This window comes from Halichoerus grypus, chromosome 9 (genome assembly GCF_964656455.1).
Source record: "Halichoerus grypus chromosome 9, mHalGry1.hap1.1, whole genome shotgun sequence".
Lineage (NCBI taxonomy): Eukaryota > Metazoa > Chordata > Mammalia > Carnivora > Phocidae > Halichoerus > Halichoerus grypus.
The window spans coordinates 51,918,130-51,934,824 of record NC_135720.1 but is presented as its reverse complement, the minus strand read 5'-3'; the positions used below and the strand labels follow the sequence as shown (position 1 = coordinate 51,934,824).

General features: G+C 38.0%; 1 protein-coding gene across 2 annotated transcripts in view; it reads left to right on the top strand.

The window, feature by feature from the left end:
* Positions 1–16,695, top strand: part of AFG1L (AFG1 like ATPase) — a 239,814-nt gene that overhangs the window by 187,857 nt on the left and 35,262 nt on the right. For both annotated transcript variants that reach the window (XM_078054909.1, XM_078054910.1), the window contains exons 10-11: positions 4,684–4,754; positions 5,011–5,111. In XM_078054909.1, the coding sequence (XP_077911035.1) occupies positions 4,684–4,754; positions 5,011–5,111 (172 nt within the window). The remainder of the gene's footprint in view (positions 1–4,683; positions 4,755–5,010; positions 5,112–16,695) is intronic.

The window sequence follows — 16,695 nt, the reverse complement described above, 5'->3', positions numbered from 1 at the left end:
GATTTCTCAATCTACCAAGGTCCTACTCATCCAGCTAAGGACAATGCCAGATTTTTCTTCTTTCAGGCTCCCCTAATCTTTCCAGGTGACTTGTGTAGAGAACCTTTCCCTCCCATCACTTGTCTTTGGGGGAGGGTAAGTCACCCTCTTCTTTCCTAAGGGGAAGGCACTTATATCGATCATACAGATCATCTAAACAGAAAATCAACCAGGAAACAATGGCTTCGAATGACACACTGGACCAGATGAATTTAACAGATATATTCAGGACATTCCATCCTAAAACAGCAGATACACATTCTTTTCAAGTGCACATGGAACATTCTCCAGAAGAGATCACATATTAGGTCACAAAACAAGCCTCAAAAAATTCACAAAGATTGAAGTCATACCATGCATCTTTTCTGACCACAACACTATGGAACTAGAAGTCAACCTGAAGAAAAATTCCTAAGGGGAAGAAGAGAAGAAAAAGGCTCTTATCACAAATACTAGACATAAAGATTCCTGACCCCTTCTCCCCTCCTCATAAAGACACTGTGGTGTGGTGGAGAGTAGGGAATGGTGGAGGAGGAGGAGGAGGAGGAGGAGGAGGAGGAGGCATTTGGAATAGGGCTGGTTCTCTTCATGATTTAGCCATGGGGGCAGGAGTCTGGATCCAGCCTTTGGTGGCACATTGGTGGTTCTCTTTAGAAACTTGGGGGCACTAAGCACTTCTAGCTATCAACTTGGACCTTAACTGCAGTTCCAGGACTAGGGGGAAGAGTTGTACTTGAAAACTGCATACTATTTCATTGTGTGAGTGTATTCAAATGTCCTTCATAGTCCCCATTGAGGGACATTAGAGTTTTATTTTTTTTTAAGATTTTATTTATTTATTTGACAGAGACACAGTGAGAGAGGGAACACAAGCAGGGGGAGTGGGAGAGGGAGAAGCAGACTCCCCGCTGAGCAGGGAGCCCGACTCGGGGCTGGATCCCAGGACCCTGGGACCACGACCTGAGCCGAAGGCAGATGCTTAATGACTGAGCCACCCAGGCGCCCCAGGGTTGTTTTTTTCCTCACTTTTTTGATGTTAGAGGTGTCACAATGAACATCCTTGTAGTTGTTAACCATTATTATTTCCATAGGTGAAATTCTTATGAGTGGAATAGCTGGGTGATGTGGTATGCATGTTTTTAACGCTTTTATCACAAATTATCTGGTTGCCCTGAAATCTTGTACCAATTTTATACCACTCCCAGCAGTATGTGAAGAGGGTCCATTTTCTCCTTACCTAGGCTTGCTCTAGCTTTTTTCTCATCTCTGCTAGTTTAGATAAAAGAATAGTATTGCATGATTTTACTTTGCATTTGTTATCACTAGTAAATGAATGATCTTACATAGGCTTCTTGCCCATCGAGCTTTTTTTAATGCAATTTTCCTTTCCAGATCCTTTGTCAGTTTCTCTATTTGTGGTATTAAAATTGTATTAATTTTTGGGCGCCTGGGTGGCTCAGTTGGTTAAGCGACTGCCTTCGGCTCGGGTCATGGTCCTGGAGTCCCTGGATCGAGTCCCACATCGGGCTCCCTGCTCGGCAGGGAGTCTGCTTCTCCCTCTGACCCTCCCCCCTCTCATGTGCTTGCTCTCTCTCATTCTCTCTCTCTCAAATAAATAAATAAAAAATCTTTAAAAAAAAAAAAAATTGTATTAATTTTTAATACATTGATAATAATATGCCATACATGTTGCTACTGTGTTTCCTGGTTGCTCTGCCTGTATATTTTATTTATGATACTTGGTTATACAAAATTTTAAATTTTTATATATTCAGATCTTAGGTAAGTGAGGGCTGAATTCTCTGAGTCTCAGTTTTCTCTTCTGTAAAAATAGGATAATAGCAAATACTACATGGACAGGTGGGGGTAGTATAGGTAAACTAACTGTTACATAATAGTTGCTTGATAAATACAGCCTTTGTTATTCTTTGTGTGACACATTGAAATAGTTCAGAACCATCTAAATTTTTTACTAGAATTACAAAACATATTCAAAGATGTATAAACCAGATATGAACCTGGATAATGAGTAAAACTCTGAATCTTTTAAGCTGATATGGACAGGTAAGTTTTAATTTCTCTTTTTACTTTCCTAATTCTCATCCTTCAAAAAAGTTAATGAGCTCTGATTGATGCATCCTTTTAAGTAGGGGAAATCTGGTCTGAGTGGAGTGTGAGAAGACTAGTGTTTTCTTGTAAATTATCTGTTAAGGGATTATGAATAAGTTCATTTCTGGTAAGGATTTCTTCCACAGCATCCTCATTTATTTCATGTCAATACAGAGATATATCTAATAAAACCAAAACACATACTAGCCCCTCCCGCTTTTAAAACAATATGAAGCTGAGGTTTCTGCCCTTCAACTGGTCAATAGAACTCACTCCCTGAGGTCAAGTACAATTTGGCTTAGATGGATAACAGGCTGTTCAATTTTAAGTTACATGAACTACTTTTGTGAACATTTATTTTTAGGCCGCTTAACACCAGTAAAAATTTTTATTTTGCATGTTGTAACTTCTGAGTAACTTTTTACGATAATTTAATAAAATTTTATCTATCTATCTATCTATCTATCTATTTTTGAAAGAGAGTGTGCACGCGCAAGCAGGGATGGGGGTGGAGGGGCAGAGGGAGAGAGAAAGAGAATCTTAAGCAGGCTCCATGCTCAGTGTAGAGCTCCACACAGGGCTCAATCACACGACCCTGAGATCATGACTGAGCCAAAACCAAGAGTCAGACACTTAACCGACTGAGCCACCCTGGTGCCCCATATAGAATTTTTTATAAGATACTGCTATAATAAAATAATTATGCCATTTCACATATAATTTCACTGTAAGTGAATCGTATATAGTAATTTCATTGATGATGCAGGAGATGTGGCCTGACTGAAGTCCTGTGAGCCACATTTTAATATTATAGTATATTAGAGCCCTGAGTAAACGAGAAATCACTACTGAGGAAATTTGTAAGCAATTGTTTATTCGCTAAATATGCTCTTAGAAATGTGACTGTCTTGGTTATTTTTCAGAAGTCATTTCTCCCCCTCTGTTGGGTAACATGCCTATCCTAAGAAGAAGTTAACTTTCTGCAAGCCAGCAGAAACCCTGGGTGGCTGGTTTTGCTCCTTCCGTTTTATAGCCCTTAAAAAGTACCTTTGCTTCTTTTCCAATAGTTGAGTGTGTTTATGCCACTATTACAAGGTGGGGACAATTCCAAATGAATTCCCAAGCATAATGTTGGCAAAGCCATATAAACATACATGTGCTTGGTGTAGACACTGACATTTATATTGGCTTGTGCGATTTCTTTGTACCTTTGAAATTGTTTTTTGTCTCTATAATCCCTTTCTGTAGTGTCATTTTATTATGTAATACTACCCTATTCAAATATCATAAAGCCTTTACTTAAGTCAAATAGCATTTCCCCTGCAAAGTTAACCATTGCAGATGATGTTTTTAATATCCTTTGAGGTGGAATGGTTATCACTTGGAGGGTACAATTCCAAAACCCTTCATAATGACCGTGTGCTGTCCTGCATTTTAAAAGCATTTGCTGTACAACACTTGAAGAATTAGGTGCTTGTTAAATGCCTGCCACCTGGTAATATCTCAAGGGAGAACTGAGTTTGGTTTCTTTTAAACTTAAAAAATAATTTGTCATATTAGTTTTCAAAAAGACTTTATTAAGATGAATGTCCAGAATTGAGTTTAATTGCTTCCACACCTAGATAAGCAAAATTAAGCATATCGGCAGGTCATCCTGTATAAGTTTATATGTAGAGTTGAAGTAAACTTACATTTACACTTGAAGTTGTTTTTTTTAACAGCATTTATTTCTTCTGCCAGATATTTTATTTTATTGACAGTTAATTTACAAACCCCTCTTTAAAAAAAGTGACAGGAAGAAAGGGCATAGTGTTATCACATTTGTGTATGTGGGTTCCCTAAACCATATGGCGATTTGTAATTAGAATACAAAGGATTCTTTGATGAGACTAACTTCCGTAGGAGCCGCAATGGTAGGCATCACAGAAGGAAAGAGTTTTCTTGAATTTCTGACAAGGACATTTTTGAGAGAAACTGTGTGGTCTATAATTGTCCTTCTATTCGAAGTCCGATAAAGTTATTGATGTGCAGATCAAGTTGGTATTTCGAAGCTGGTAATTTAATTCTGGATGTTTGATCCTCTCAGTCAGTGGCTTGACTTGATTTTTTTTTTTTTTAAGCAGCTTCAATATTTAATTTCACATGTACCCTCTCAGTTGAGATTTCAAAGGATACTTTGCTGGATGCTTGACTGCCTTGTCTATTTGCTCTTGTTTTGCATGCAAGAGAGAGCCAGAAGCCTTTCTTCTCATTGTGTACACATAGTATTAATGGATTTACTCTGCCTGTATCGTCTCATTACTGGAAACAGCCAGAAGCACAGAAGTCTTTCAGTGTATGCAAATAAGGCAGAATCATCTACCTGAGAGTTAATATTCTCTGCTTTTAAGTGTATTCTAAATCTAATGTTTGTATTTAGAGCATAACATCCTGTTCTCTTTTTTTGTGGGCAAAAAGCTAAGCAGGCTCAGGCAGCTGTTTGATGTTGGCTTCAAGTGTTATTAATTTCATATTCTATTATTCTTTTCACTGTAGCACAAGTGAAGCTGATGTGGAGGCTGTCATGGATAAGTTGTTTGATGAGCTGGCTCAGAAACAAAATGATTGTACGTAAGTTAATTTCTCTTGAAAGAGAATACATTTAGAACACAATGCCCAATCTCCACTGACCAATTAATAAGTTCCATTGCTGTATATGGGTTGATGCCACGCTCAAGTGGCAGTCATTGTATCAGCATTTTGTCTAATTTATGTGTTGAATCATGTGCTATTATTCATCAAGCTATGCATTTCCTATCTGTAAGAGATGAATTTTATAGTAATTATCCAGACAAGATTGAGTCTTTGTTCATGTTCCCATAGTAACTAGACCAAGGATTCTAAAAGTGCAAGGCAGAGAGCTGCGGCTGCATAAAGCGTGTGGAACTGTCGCCGACTGCACATTTGAAGAGCTGTGTGAGAGAGTAAGTATCCAGACACATCCAGACTCATTGGCCTTTTCACTTGTTAAAATACCTCATATTTTCCTCTCTGCCTGGTTCACATTTTAAAATACTGTTCCCAGAGTCGGAACTGATTTAACAGTCTCATGAAGGGAAATACTCATCCGTCTATGTCATGTGCCTTTTATAGACGTTGGCTCAAAATTTGCACTTAAGAAGGACGCTAAAGCAAAATTGGAAATACGGAGAGAACTATCAACTGTTGCTGGAAGTAAACAGAAACCAGTTTCAGGGATGTTTTGTGAAAGTAAAACATAAGAGAATTATGTTTTTTGTAATTGTGGTGAGGTTAGTATTGGGGCGAGGAAGATGAAGTAATACTACCATGATCCAAGGAAGTATGACATGAGAGAATTTCTAGCCCTCATTCTCAATGCCCACCTGTGATTGCCATTTCTGATCTGTTTGGGCTACAAAGAGAGTGAATTCCTATTTCTGTGACATCTATATTATATAATAATATATTCAACAGAGGAAAAAATGTTTGTAACACGCACATTCATATAAATGAGAAAGACCTTGATTGCAAATTCATTATTGATATGAATTCTGTCTTTTAAAAGCTCTACTCAGTGGATATTCAATATATTTATTGACTGTATATCTTGAGAAAAACAAATCCAAATTATACATAACTTTAAGCATAATTTCTCAATTGTCCTGTAAGTGGTCTCTGACTTATCTCAAGTTTTAAGATAACTAAAAAAGAATTGTTTTTCAGTGAAGAAGAGAAAGTCTTTGTAGCTGCCAGCCATTTTGTGAGTACTTTTCTCAAAAGCTAATGACTTATTTACCTTTAACCAGTGTAAATTTGTAATTTTTAAACCAGAGAGATGAATCTAATATGCAATTATTATCAGAGAAATAAAGCACTTCAAATCGATAAGATTTAAGATCAAGTAAGATCCTCTGACAGGGCAAAAATATCATCCTTGGTGGTATGGAAAGTCATCCTAGGTCGTATGGACCCTTCACATTTCTATGGGGTCAGTTTCGTCAAGGTCCTAATAACCTATTATCTCTAGACAAAATTCTCTTAAGGCTTCCATTTAAGATTTACTTACTCTGCTAGAGAAATAAACTTGAGAAAAATCTTGTACATTGAAAAGATGAAGCTCCTCTTCCTTCCACAAAAGGGGACCTAGTGAGGAAAGGGGAAGGACAGACCTGTTGTATCTTGGGCAAAGAGAAAAATCTTGTATATTGAAAAGATGAAGCTCCTCTTTCTTCCACAAAAGGGGACCTAGTGAGGAAAGGGGAAGGACAGACCTGTTGTATCTTGGGCAAAGATGGTCTCTTGGAGCAGACACTGAGTATTTATATTTTTTATGTGTTATTTCAGGAGACACTTAGTGCCAGGAAAAGGCCACTACTCAGGGGCCCAAATCTTCATAGTCTACTCTGGGGAAGTGGTGGGGAAGAAGGTTGTTGCAGAGAATTCTTTTTCCTTTATTTACAAAGTTTCAGAACAATTAAATAAATTCAGGTAAAATGTTACTAATGTATATCTTACCTTTTTAAATCAAATTATGGTATAAGTCAATCACAAGATATTATTCCACCCTTTTTATATAATTCTCGGGGCCCATGTGAAACAGGCTAGGTCCAGGTATGTGTGTTGAAATTTTACATTTAATGGCATGTGTCCTAAATTCCTTCTCACACATTCTTTTTTTTTTTTTTTTTAAGAATTTATTTATTTATTTGACAGAAAGAGACAGCAAGAGAGGGAACACAAGCAGGGGAAGTGGGAGATGGAGAAGCAGGCTTCCTGCTGAGCAGGGAGCCCAATGCGGGGCTCGATCCCAGGACCCTGGGATCATGACCTGAGCTGAAGGCAGATGCTTAATGACTGAGCCACCCAGTCTAACTGCATTCTAACTGCATCCTGCAAATTGACATTGCAAGGCAGCTAAAGGACTAGAGTTTGTAGGGAGGATTCAGGATTGGTTGAACAGATGGATAAGATAACTTTCAAGGTGTCTTTCAACACCAAGATTATGAATGTTTAACTTAAGGGTTGATGAGGAACGTGAGGATGGAGAGAGGACAAAAAGATTTAGGGATAATTTTTGACATTGGATTCACATCCTCCTTATAAGGATCTGACCCATTCTCTACTAAGCTCTTTGTAATCTCACTTCTGCCATACCTGTCCCCCCACCCCCACCCCCCATGCTTTAGCCAGGCTGTCTGCCTGCTTATTTGGACATGGTATTGCCCGAGCTCAGCATATTTGGGAAATGGCACACACAGATCAGCAATGCTGCAGGAATGGTTTTGCTGCTGGGAAGGTAAAAGGCCAGGGAGATTCCTGGGCTGCCTCAGTTCTGGTGATTAATGCCCTTATTCCCTGATGCTAATCACCACTGTTGACATCCAACACCATCAGCCTTGACTCTTGGCCAAGTAGTAGAGATAAAAGCTATTCATCCTTTAGTATTTACTGAGAGTGTACCAAGCACGGGACACAAACCAGAAGTAGTTCCCATCTGGTGGTTTCATTTGGAATACATGAAATGAAATAAAGCATAAAATAGAGATAGAGAAGTGAAATGTTTTTTAACAATTCCCCAAGAGATACTGTTAGGTACAGTTATAAGTCTAACCACATATAAACTAATTTGATATAATCAAGATTAATAGATAGATGAAGGCCAAAACATGTATCTGATGGATCTCCATTCCTTGAATACTAAAAACCAAAGAAGAAAAAAGCTAATAAACAAGAAGTTGACAGTGAACATGTGTATACCCATGCATATGCATCAACTGATATATTTCTCTGCTTAGACTTTTTACAAACACACCTGGCTACCTGTCATTATTTTTAAGACACAAATAACAAACTACTCTTGCAAATAGTTACTTGTGAGCACAGTTATGAGTTGAGGAAACAATTTTCTGCAGGTGTAAAAATTACATTTTTCAATAAGGAAAATTTAGGTATAGTCAGTTTACTCATTAAGCCTTTAGAATTCAGTTTTGGCTCACTTTCTTTGAACAGTGTTCTTTCATTTTTGGTCTACAAAAGCTTAACCCTAAAGCAAGTGGTTCTCAAACTATTTGGTTTCAGGACACCTTTACACTCTTAAAAATTATTGAGGAACCCAAAGAGCTTTTGTTTATATGGGTTGTCTCTCTTAATATTTACTCTATGTTTTAGAAATTAAAACTGATAAAATTTTAAAGTATTTATAATTGATTTAAAATAACAATGATAAAACCCATTATATTCAGCCCATCAAATAAACGTAAATATTGCTTTTATGAAAAATATATTCCAAAGTGAAAGTAATTTAGTAAGAAGAGTGACAATATATTATATTTTTTGCAAAGCTCTTTAATATCTGGCTTAATAGGAGATAGGGACATCCTCATATCTGCTTCTACATTCAATCTATTATGATACGTTGTTTTGGTTGGAGTATATAAGAAAATCTGGTCTCATACAGATACGTAGTTCGAAATGGGAAAAATATTTTAATAGCCTTATCAGATAATTGTGGATGCTCCTTTTTGATGCTACATGAAAATTCAATAAGAACTTCCTTCCAAAAAGCACAGTATGGAAAGGGGGAAAAGAGTAACTTTATATCAGAGACACCTGACAAACACTACCTCAGGCGAGTGTGATCAACATTAACATCAACAGCAATGATTCATGTTGATAGTTTATGCCCTTGATATGATGTGATGAAAATAGCACTTGACCTCTGTGGTCTTTCTCCCATTACCCATAATTCCACTCTAATCATGAGAAAAATATCAGGCAAATTCTAGCTGAGGGACATTCTACAAAATAACTGGGCAGTACTCTTCAAAACTGTCAAGATCATCAAAAATAAGGAAAGTATGAGAAACTGTCACAGCAGAGGGGAGCCTAAGAGCCATGATCACTAAGAGGTAATATGGTATCCTTGATGGGATCCTGGAACAGAAAAAGAACCTTAAGTAAAAAGTAAGGAAATCTGAACAAAATATGGTCTTCAGTTAATAGTGTATCAATATTGGTTCATTAATTGTAACAAATGTGCCATGCTAATGTAAGATGTTAATAATAGGGGAAACTGGATTTGGAAGTGTATGAAAACTCTGTACTATCTTTTCCATTTTTCTGTAAATCAAAAACTATTTTTAAAAAGTCTATTTAAAAATTTTTTTTAAAAAATTTGACAAGTAGATTTTATTTCCAAAGTTTATTTTTATTTATTTATTTATTTATTTGAGATGAGAGAGAGTGAGAGAGAGACAGAGAGAGAAGGAGCAGGGGGAGGGGCAGAGGGCAAGGGAGAAGCAGATCCCCACTGAGCAGGGAGCCAGCCATAGCGCTCTATCCTGGGACTCTGGGATCATGACCTGAGCTGAAGGCAGACGTTTAACTGACTGAGCCACCCAGGCACCCCAAGAAGTAGATTTTAAACTGTTAGTTACAAGAATCTGAGACAGTATCAGTGTATTTTTGACATACTATTATATTAAAATCCACTAATCCTTTTTTTTAAAAGATTGTATTATTTATTTGAGAGAGAGAGAGCATGAACAAGAGAGCACAAGCCGGGGGAGCAGCAGAGGGAGAGGGAGAAGTAGACTCCCGCTGAGCAGGGAGCCTGACATGGGGCTCCATCCCAGGACCCTGGGATCATGACCTGAGCCGAAGGCAGATGCTTAACCGACTGAGCCACCCAGGCGCCCTTCCATTAATCCTTCTTGAACTTTATTTTTCTTTTAAAGATTTTTTATTTATTTGAGAGAGAGAGTGTGAGCAGGGGGAGGGGAAAGGGAGAGGGAGTAGTGGACTCCCCACTGAGCAGGGAGCCTGACGCAGGGCTCAATCCCAGGACCCCAAAATCATGACCTGAGCCGAAGGCAGATATTTAACTGACTGAGCCACCCAGGCACCCCTCCTTCTTGAACTTTAAATGGATCTTTATGCAGTGGTTATTGGAAAATATTGGTTGATTGAGTTATATAGATCTTCCAAATGTTGCCACATTTAATTATATAATATCAAAGCATTAGATTCCTTAATATCACCAGTCTCATCAGAAAAAAATGTTTAAGAATTGGAAAGCTGTCAAGTTCATGATGGCAGCAACAAGTTTTCCAAAATTCTAATTTTCACTTATTTGCTCAAATCTTATCACTAGCAACAAATTACTTTTAGTTGTTTTCCTTGAAGTGAAAGTCTTACTTGGTTCATTTTCAAGAAACTGTCTATGGAACATTGTAAGAAAATGTCTGCCCAGTCTGAATAACCATAGTTTACCTGTAACTTAGTCTTTCAAATAAAAATGATGTTCCATGATGAAAGTGGCTAGTTCAGCTAGCAACTCAAGCAACTGGACACATGCTTTTCCTCAAGACAACCATTATATTTGGTGTATAGCAGAAGTACTTTATGTGTACTTCCTTCACCACAAAGAGTACTAAAAAGATGTGTTCTCAAGGGTTGAGATTTAACAAAATCCTTTTTACTGATTCTCTAAGGATGTTCTTTTTTTTTTTTCCCCTAAGGATGTTCTTAAGTAGAACTGAATTTATTAATTTATTTTATTTTATTTTTTACTGTGAGTACATGGGCAGTGAAGAATACAATGTGGTTTGGTGCCACTGCTTTGATTCATGCTTAAGTGCCAGCAGTTTTACCCACCATTGCTTTTGCCCCATTACTGCAAATGTCCCACCAGAGTGGAAAAGGTAAATAGTGTCCTAGTGTTATTATCGAAAGTTTTGACCTCAAGGACCCCTGAAAGTGTCTCAGGGACCTCTAGAGATCTAAGAACTGTATTTTGAGAGCCACTGACTTAAGTAACAGTATTTCTGACTTCTCCACTGCCCTCTACTTGAGCCAAGTAACTATGTCAAGGAAACCTGAACAAGTCATGTCCACAGAGATGAATCTGCCTCACTTTCCCTTGCTATAGCTTTGATATGGAGAGAGTGACAGGGATGACAGGGAACAAAGACCACCCAAATATTTTCTCTTTTACCCTTCCACAGTTCCCTAAAGCAGGGCTTCCCAACCTTTTTCATATCATGACAGGGAGAGAAAATGATAATATTTTTATTAAACAGTGAAGGAATGAGGCTGCCTAAGGTCACTAGCCTGGAGGTATAGGTCCTTTCCAGCTTTCAGGAAGACACAGGGGTCAGTAGCACAGCTACTGGATAGTGTGGATCTGCCAAGGCACATGAGTTGGACAGTCCTGTACTAAGGGTCTCAGCACAGAGGGGGCTCTCACACTGGAGGATGTCTGTTTCCCAGCAAGCTTCATGCTCCATAAAAAGCTCAAAGGTTAGCTCAGATATGGGAACTCAGAAGTATCTGATTGTATTTCATGGTCGAACCAGAATTGAAGATTTGATGTAACTTGTCCAGAACATTTTCAGATGGAGTGTAGTGATTAAGAGCACAGAATCTAATTCCCAGACTAGCAAGGAGTTCAAGGCCCGGTTCTGCCACTTGCTAACCATATGATCTTGTGAAAGTAACTTAACATCTCAGTGCCTCAATTTCTCCACCTATAAAATGGGCACAATAATAGTGCCTATCTATTGTAAATATTAAATGAGTTAAGACATATAAAGTGCCTAGAATAATGCTTAATACATGGCAATGTGTGCTTTATTATTTTGCAGGTGCTATGGGGCTCTCCTAATTGGGTTTCCTTTTCTGGGCATGACAATATTGAATTGTAGACTTGCAAAGAAAGAGAATCCCAGAGATACCAAGAAGCTAGATGTTAACCTTGGAGCAGGGAGGGAGAGAGGTGTGAGAAGAGGAGAATGATCTGGACTTTTTAAGTTTTACTTATGGCATACATCAATGGCTTACAGTCAAAACCTTCTTTTATCTATGATGGCACTAATAGACAAATTTCTACCTACTATATAAATCTATAAATATATCATTTTTTTCTTGGAAGGGGCCATGGCTCAAAAATAATCTTTACAGACCGTCAACCCATTCACTCCTTGCCAAAGGTTTTGTTTCATGGTGGTGTCAGGTGTGGTGGTTGGGTGAGTCTCAAGCTTTAAGAGATTCCCAGAAAACCAAGCCATCTAAAGCTGGGACTGTCTGAGACATACCAGATGCCTGCTTTTTCACTTGGGGTTAGATGTGTCTTTTTTTTTTATTGAATGATTTTTGTTTACTGAACTATTTAGCCTGATTCAGAAGATCATTTTAATTAATTAAGAATTTTAGGTTACATCTGAAACTGAATGATTGCAAGAGTCCTCTTCATGCAAGTATTCAGTATCTGAATTGCCACAGTTATAAGTTTGCAAAGTAATGCAAAATTATTAGGGCGCCTGGGTGGCTCAGTCGGTTAAGTGTCCGACTCTTGATTTCGGCTCAGGTCATGATCTTAGGGTCCTAAGATTCAGCCCTACAATGGGCTCCACACTGGGCGTGGAGCCTGCTTAAGATTCTCTCTCTCCCTCTCCCTCTGTCCTTTCTCCCCCTGTGCACACACGCTCTTTCTCTCTAAAAAGAAAAAAAAAAGAAATGCAAAATTATTGTAACAAGATAATAGTCATAAATGAACTGACCACTTAAAAATGTAGCCCTTCCTGGGGTTCCTAGGTGGCTCAGTCGTTAAGTGTCTGCCTTTGGCTTGGGTCATGATCCCAGGGTCCTGGGATTGAGCCCCACATCGGGCTCCCTGCTCTGCGGGAAGCCTGCTTCTCCCTCTCTCACTCTCCCTGCTTGTGTTCCCTCTCTCACTGTGTCTCTGTCAAATAAATAAAATCTTAAAAAAAAAAAAAAAGTAGCCCTTCCTCAGACATCTTTCACAGCTTAATACTAGTACCTAGCCCCACCCATCATGTCAGTCTTTTGCCAGTTATTCAGTGCTTGTCTGATGTAGTAAACATCCCACCATAACAATATAGATAAAAGTAAACCTATCCATGCAAAGCCACTGACAAGTGAAAATTGGCCGACTTGATGAAAGAAAAAAAAAAGAAGGATAATGACACCATAAAAGCTTTAAAAGAAGGGCGCCTGGGTGGCTCAGTTGGTTAAGCGACTGCCTTCGGCTCAGGTCATGATCCCAGGGTCCTAGGATCGAGTCCCACATCGGGCTCCCTGCTCTGCGGGGAGCCTGCTTCTCCCTCTCCCACTCCCCCTGCTTGTGTTCCCTCTCTCGCTATGTCTCTCTCTGTCAAATAAATAAATAAAATCTTTAAAAAAAAAAAAAAAAAAAGCTTTAAAAGAAAATAATTGAAATATTTATGAATTAAAAGAGAATTTTGAAAAACCTGATGAAATCCTTAAATATTTTTGTAAAAATATTTATAAAATATTACAAAAGATATTTTTGTAAAAATATTTTTCTGTGTAGTTGAACAACCAAATTGTGAAATGCAAGAGGTACTATTTTATGAACCTACAATTTAGTCAAGAAAGTTATGCTGAAAATTAATAGCAATTTGTTCATTATCCTAGGAATTTAGTTCATAGTTACTATCCCCCATATTTTTGTTAAATAAGCTAAAATGACATTTTTATGTGTTATTTGCATTTTTCAAGATAAAGCAAGATTGGAGGTTGAATTGAAGGATCAATTTTTACTAATTGTAGATGGTGATTTGTATCTTCCAAGGAAATAACTGTATATTGGGTTATAAGTTGTTATGGGTTTGTTTTTGTATTTTGCTGGTTTAAAAAGAAAAAGAAAAAAAGACCTTTACAGAAATGCCCATAAAAGAAGGCTGGATTAGAAATTTGGGAACTATAGCCGCTTGGAATGTGGCCATTTCCATGATGTCAAGGTGGGGGTGAGGGGAGAAGCATCAGAAGGAATGAAGAAAAACTGGGTTGAGTGAACACCTTCCTACTTTCTTCACATGACAAATGTTCTATCACAGGGCACATTGTGAAGCCAAGCAGTCTTGCTCACCTTCTGTTCCCAAGCTAGGGCAAGAACAGCTCCTTAGGTGATGCAGTATATGGCTGTAGATTTTAAACTCTGCAAGCTTTTGACGACTTAGACTCAGCTGCCCGAAGCTTCTCCGAGGGAGAAAGCTGGCTTTCATTTTCTATGAAAATGTGTCTGGTCCCTGTAATGGGGAGAAAGCCCCTAGGGATTCCCTGAGTGTCTCGAGGGACGAATGAATGTGCTGAGAACTGTACACCTTCAATATATTCCTCTGTCTTAGGAGTAGAATTATTTTGAGGATCAGATTTAGTAGTAGACACAGCTCCTCATGTTCCCTTTAAGATCACTTCTGTAAGAAAGTATGACAAACTAATATTTAATATTTGCTTTTGTCTTTGAGAGGAATGTGTCATTTTCCTGCTCAATGATTAAGAAATATGAATTAAAATTTTAAAAATTAAAGTGGTCCTTAGCTTTTTAAAATTAGAACTTGTGTTTAATTTTAAAGTGATCTGACTTGGATTTAATAATAAATATATCACAACCCTAAACTACAGAATCTGATTCCCAGAGTACCGAGGAGTTCAAGCCCTGACTCTGCCACCTACGAGCTATGTGAGCTTGGGAAAGTAACTCAGCATCCCACTGCCTCAATTTCTCCCCCTACAAAATGCAGACAATAAAAGGAATAGTTCTCAAAACAGAAGATCTAATCAATGAAAACACTGGAAAGTGTTGAGGAAACACAGATCAACCAATTAATAAGACTGTAAAAGACTCTATAGGTACTTTAAAGGTACTTTTTTGATGTTTTTTTGAAGTTTTAACACTGGTTTTTCTAATGCTTACCTACCAACTGGCTCTTTCGTTTTTTAAGAAAAAGTTTTATATATCAAGTAATTCTTTGATTTTTGATTTTCAGGTTTTTCTATTTCCCACCTCAAAACACATGATTTGATATACTCTGTAGTAGTTTTCCCTGGATTAGGTCAGTTGACTCAGAATTAGTGATTACTCAGTTCAATGCTAATTAGACATTTAGTAAGATATATCCTATATCCCGTTAGATATATTATGACTTTGAAATGTATTTTATTTTTTTTATTTTTTATTTTTTATTTTTTAAAGATTTTATTTATTTATTTGAGAGAGAGAGAATGAGAGACAGAGAGCATGAGAGGGAAGAGGGTCAGAGGGAGAAGCAGACCCCCAGCTGAGCAGGGAGCCCGATGTGGGACTCGATCCTGGGACTCCAGGATCATGACCTGAGCTGAAGGCAGTCGCTTAACCAACTGAGCCACCCAGGCGCCCCTGAAATGTATTTTATAGAAAAAAAGTTTGAGAATTGTTAGGATACACGATTTTTGTCTCTTAAAATAACTCGGTGAAGATATTAAGTCAGGCAAAGATTTTGAGAAAAAACTAGAAATGAGTTGTAGTATCAAAAAATTGTAGGATTGGGGTGCCTGGGTAGCTCAATCGGTTAAGCATCTGCCTTCAGCTCAGGTCATGATCCCAGAGTCCCAGGATCGAGTCCCGCATCGGGCTCCCTCCTCAGGAGGGAGTCTGCTTCTTCCTCTGCCCCTCACCCCGCTCGTGCTCTCTCTCTGTCTCTCTCTCAAATAAATAAATAAAATCTTTGAAAAAAAAAGATTTCTTAAAAAAATTGTAAGATTTCTGTGAATTTTAGGATCAAATATTACTTAGCTCTTTTATCTTTTATTGTTAATCAAGAAATATATGTTGTGTAAGACTCCCCCTTTCCCAAGATTGTTACATTGATTCAGTGGCCAGCAACTATTTCTTTTTTTTTTTTTTTTAAGATTTTATTTATTTATTTGACAGAGAGAGACACAGCGAGAGAGGGAACACAAGCAGGGTGAGTGGGAGAGGGAAAAGCAGGCTTCCTGCGGAGCAGGGACCCTGATGTGGGGCTTGATCCTAGGACCCTGAAATCATGACCTGAGCCGAAGGCAGACTCTTAACGACAGCCACCCAAACGCCCCATCAGCAACTATTTCTTAAGTGCTTCCATATTGGTATGCCACTATGTTATGAGGAATATAAAAGAAGTATAAGAAGTTTCTTTCAAGGAGTTTATAATTTAGTAAAGGAAATAACATGAACAAATATCAGACAATGTTGTAGAGTGGAAAGAGGTCCAAATGAATCAGGAGATAGGAATTCCAATCCTTATCCAGATACTTTGTAGCTGAGTGGCCTTGGGCAGATCACTTAACCTCTCTGGGTCCAAGTACCTCATCTGCAAAATGTGGGATGTGATCAACTAACTTCTTCCCTTTGTTTGAGCTATAACAGTCTATTTTGAGGATTTGTGCTCATTAGTACATATAATGAGTACATCAGGAGTTAAAAGTAAGGGTAGTAAGGATTGGGAAGACTCTGAGGAGACATGAGATTTAAGGAGGAACTTCATCTTGACCTTGATAGGTGAAAAGAATTTAGATGAGTAGAGTGAAAGTATTTCAACCATGAGCTGAAGCCAAGCACTGAATGTTTCAGGAGGAATAGAAGATACTTGCCTAATGAGAGCAGGGTACATGTTAGAAAAGGGAAATAAGAATGAAAATCTCAGACAGATCCTCCATAAAAATCAGGCAGAGAAATTTAGACTTCTTTTTTTGTTTTGTTTTGTT